Source organism: Protobothrops mucrosquamatus, unplaced genomic scaffold (genome assembly GCF_001527695.2).
Source record: "Protobothrops mucrosquamatus isolate PMUCROS unplaced genomic scaffold, P.Mucros_1.0 scaffold12363, whole genome shotgun sequence".
Classification (NCBI taxonomy): domain Eukaryota; kingdom Metazoa; phylum Chordata; class Lepidosauria; order Squamata; family Viperidae; genus Protobothrops; species Protobothrops mucrosquamatus.
The window spans coordinates 1-3,346 of NW_015398140.1; the positions used below are offsets into that span (position 1 = coordinate 1).

The 3,346-nt window shown below is 45.5% G+C and overlaps 1 protein-coding gene across 1 annotated transcript in view; it reads right to left on the reverse strand.

Annotated features, from left to right (window-relative positions):
- Positions 1–6: 6 nt before the first annotated feature.
- The window catches only part of LOC107301407 (inositol polyphosphate 5-phosphatase OCRL-1-like), a gene marked incomplete at both ends in the record, with an annotated part of 6,621 nt that continues 3,281 nt past the window's right edge, over positions 7–3,346 (reverse strand). The window contains 4 exons of the mRNA XM_015830638.1: positions 7–48; positions 300–409; positions 2,002–2,113; positions 2,323–2,369. Of these exons, the coding sequence (XP_015686124.1) occupies positions 7–48; positions 300–409; positions 2,002–2,113; positions 2,323–2,369 (311 nt within the window). The remainder of the gene's footprint in view (positions 49–299; positions 410–2,001; positions 2,114–2,322; positions 2,370–3,346) is intronic.

A 3,346-nucleotide genomic window follows, 5' to 3' on the forward strand; every position in this document is an offset into this window, starting at 1 on the left:
CCTCGCCAGAGAATCCGGTCACACCAAGCGGGCACACGACATTTTCCACTGGAAGGAGATAGGATTGAGATCAGGGATACTCTGGAAGCCTGCAGGATGCTCACCACGTTTTACCCCCCTCCAGGATCTCCGGGCCAAACAAATTTCAATTCATGAGATCCATCCTTCTGTATGGGAATCTATCCTCCCATTTTTTTTTGGGTACAGGACTGTTGAGTCTGAGGCAGGCTAGTCCATTTGGGTGGGTGGAAAGTGCTGATTTAACTATCGTGGTGTTGGGGGTGGGGGGAGATTCTTACCTGGAATCCCAGCGATCTGTTTTAGAGTCGTATTTGTACGTGGGGATGAACTTGATTTCGCCTTCTGTGAAATCGGCAAAAGCTGCTTTTTGGGTACGCTGAATATTCAGCTGCAAGCAAAAGGCAACAACCGGTCAAGCCGACGTCACCCAGACTGTCTATCCCAGGGGGCAGGCCACCTTGGCTCTTTTATGACTCCTGGACTTCCACTCCCAGAATTGCTGAGCCAGCATGGCTCAGCTTGGAAACCTCTCCCTTTCCCCTCAGCATGGCTGACTCAGGGATTCTGGGAGTTGAAGTCCACGCGTCATAAAAGAGCCAAGGTTGCCTACCCCTGACCTAGAGGAACATATGAAAGCATAATTAATGTTAATTAATGTAGACTGTATTAGTTTAGAGGAGGGGTAGGCAACCGTGGCTCTTTGACGACTTGTGGACTTCCACTCCCAGAATTCCTGAGCCAGCATGGCTCAGCTTGGAAACCTCTCCCCTCAGCGTGGCTGGCTCAGGAATTCTGGGAGTTGAAGTCCACGGAGTCATAAAAGAGCCAAGGTTGCCTATCCCTGGTCTATCCCAAAAGGTGCTTTTTCCAAGAGGCAACAGGACTTTTTTTTTAGTTTTCCTGGAATGCGTTTTGCTTCTCATCCGAGAAGTTTCTGTTTTTGTTCTGGAGAAGCTTCTTGGATGGGAAGTGACACATTTTCAAGGGGGAAAAAAAGGCAAGAGAATATCCAGCTGCCTCTTGAAAAAGCACCTTTGGGACCACCATGACCTGGATGACTGAGACTCTCCATAGACACCCGAACTGTCCAGTATTGACATTTGGGACAGGCTAGTGAAAGCCTTTAGGCTGCCTGTCACATGATTTTGAGGGTGAACCATCCTTACTCAAAAAGGCTCAGAATGTAAAAAGCACATTATGCCTTCTTCTGTTTCTCTCACATCTCTTAACACAGTGGTTCTCAACCTGTGGGTCAGGACCCCATTTGGGGTCGATCGACCATTTCACGGGGGTCGCCAAGCAAGGCTGTCTGCCATTTTTTTTGTCCGCCATTTTCCCCCCCTTTTCCGGCGGGTGCCTTACCTCCCTTGGGCTGGGCCAGCTGGTGGTCGGCCTGCTCGGTCTCTGCCGCTTGCCAGCTACGCCTCGGCCGGCGCAGGGGGCGGAACCGCGCATGCGTAGTGCTCCCGGGCAGGGAAAGTCCTCGACTTACGACCAGTTGGGTAGTCCTCGACTTACGACCGGTTTAGTCCTCAACTTATGACCGGTTTAGTCCTCGATATACGACCGGTTTAGTCCTCGACTTACGACCGGTTGGGGTCGCGGCATTAAAAAGGTTGAGAACCACTGTCTTAACAGGAACATCAAACGCAAACTAGTGGGGCCTAGGCATGTAGGAACGGCTGCTGGCCACGAAACAATGAAAGGGAGCTTAAACTTCCAAACAGCCAATACAAGCCGGAGTTGGATGAATGTAATCCAAGCCTTTACACGAACCACAATGACCAACATTAGATAAATGAATTTCAGACGGCACAACCATCCCATGTTCACAAATCCTAATTATTAAATCGTCGGATGAAGAAGGCCTAAGCCCGTCTCGCAGGGGAGAGACCGTATCCGGGAGGAGGGGGATAGATATTTCAATTTTAAAAACAAAACAAAACTTCCAGGGAATTCCTGCCTACCTTCCCCTCTCACCTGGTCAAACGTGAGCAGTTTCTGGAGCTCGTTTTTACTGATTAGACTTTTTACGTCGTTGGCGTCAGGGAGGCAAAGCCTGTAGTTCAGATCTCCCAGCCAGATGACAATTCTGAAGGATACAGGAAAGAGGAGAGAACCTGTTATCGCTCGCTTAGCCCGGAGAAGAACCGCTGGGCTATTATCTGGAAAGTTCTAGAAGAGGATGACAAAATAAGGTGGTAACACTGTACGTTTCCTCCTGATCTCTTTCCAAGAACCTTTAAAACTCTTTGTGGTTTTTGGAGCAGAAGATCTGCAAAACTACCGGCCCAAACTCACAGATACGTATCTTCCATGATGCTCCTTCCCTGGATACCTTCTGCTACCTGAGTCAGAACATGAGCATCACGATCACGCAAAACGTCTTTTTGTGGCATTTTTGACGCATTTGCATTTGGAAACAGCCTTTCTGGCAAAGTTCTGATGCACATCGTCATATAGTTTCTGTGCTAAATAATAATAATAATAATAATAATAATAATAATAATAATCTTTTTTTGAAGGTCCCCTGAATCTCTTTTCTCTGAATTCTGCAAGACTGTCTACGAACAATTAACCAGTGGAACCACCTGCCTCCAGAAGGCAGTGAATGCTCCAACACTGGAAGTTTTTAAGAAGAGACTGGACAGCCATTTGTCCGAAATGGTGTAGGGTTTCCTGCCTGAGCAGGGGGTTGGACTAGATGACCTCCAAGATCCCTTCCAACTATTATTATTATTATTAACCTGCATCCCTTACTATATTGTTTGGACGTCTTATTAAATTCTTTCAGAGTTGTTGTACTTCTGATCTGCCCCACTGAGAATGGTCTGCAGTAAAACTCAGAAAATAAATTAGGATGTAATTACTGTTGTTCGTTAGCACAACTTATAATCCCTAAATCTGGGGTACAAATGAACTTAAATGTGCTAATGGATTCTGGATGTACCCAATGTATTATTAGCTTACCCGTTGCCATGAAATTGGGCATTCGAGCAAAATTCGAGCAAAATGCTTAGATCTGGATTCTTTTCCGTTACACATACATTCTAAGCATTTTTCCCCGCCCCTATTTTGGGGTCATGGTTCAGATCTTCCAATTAACTTGGAAGATGTGATTTATTTATTTATTTATTTATTTATTTATTTATATTTATATCCCGCCCTTCTCCTTACGGACTCAGGGCGGCTAACAACCAGATAAAAATACAAAATATCAAACTACAAATTTAAAACTTAATTAAAAGGCAAATATTAATAGTTGGTCTAATTAAAATTATTTTAAAACCCCTCTAAAAATTTTCCCCTAGGCCAGTCCCGCAAG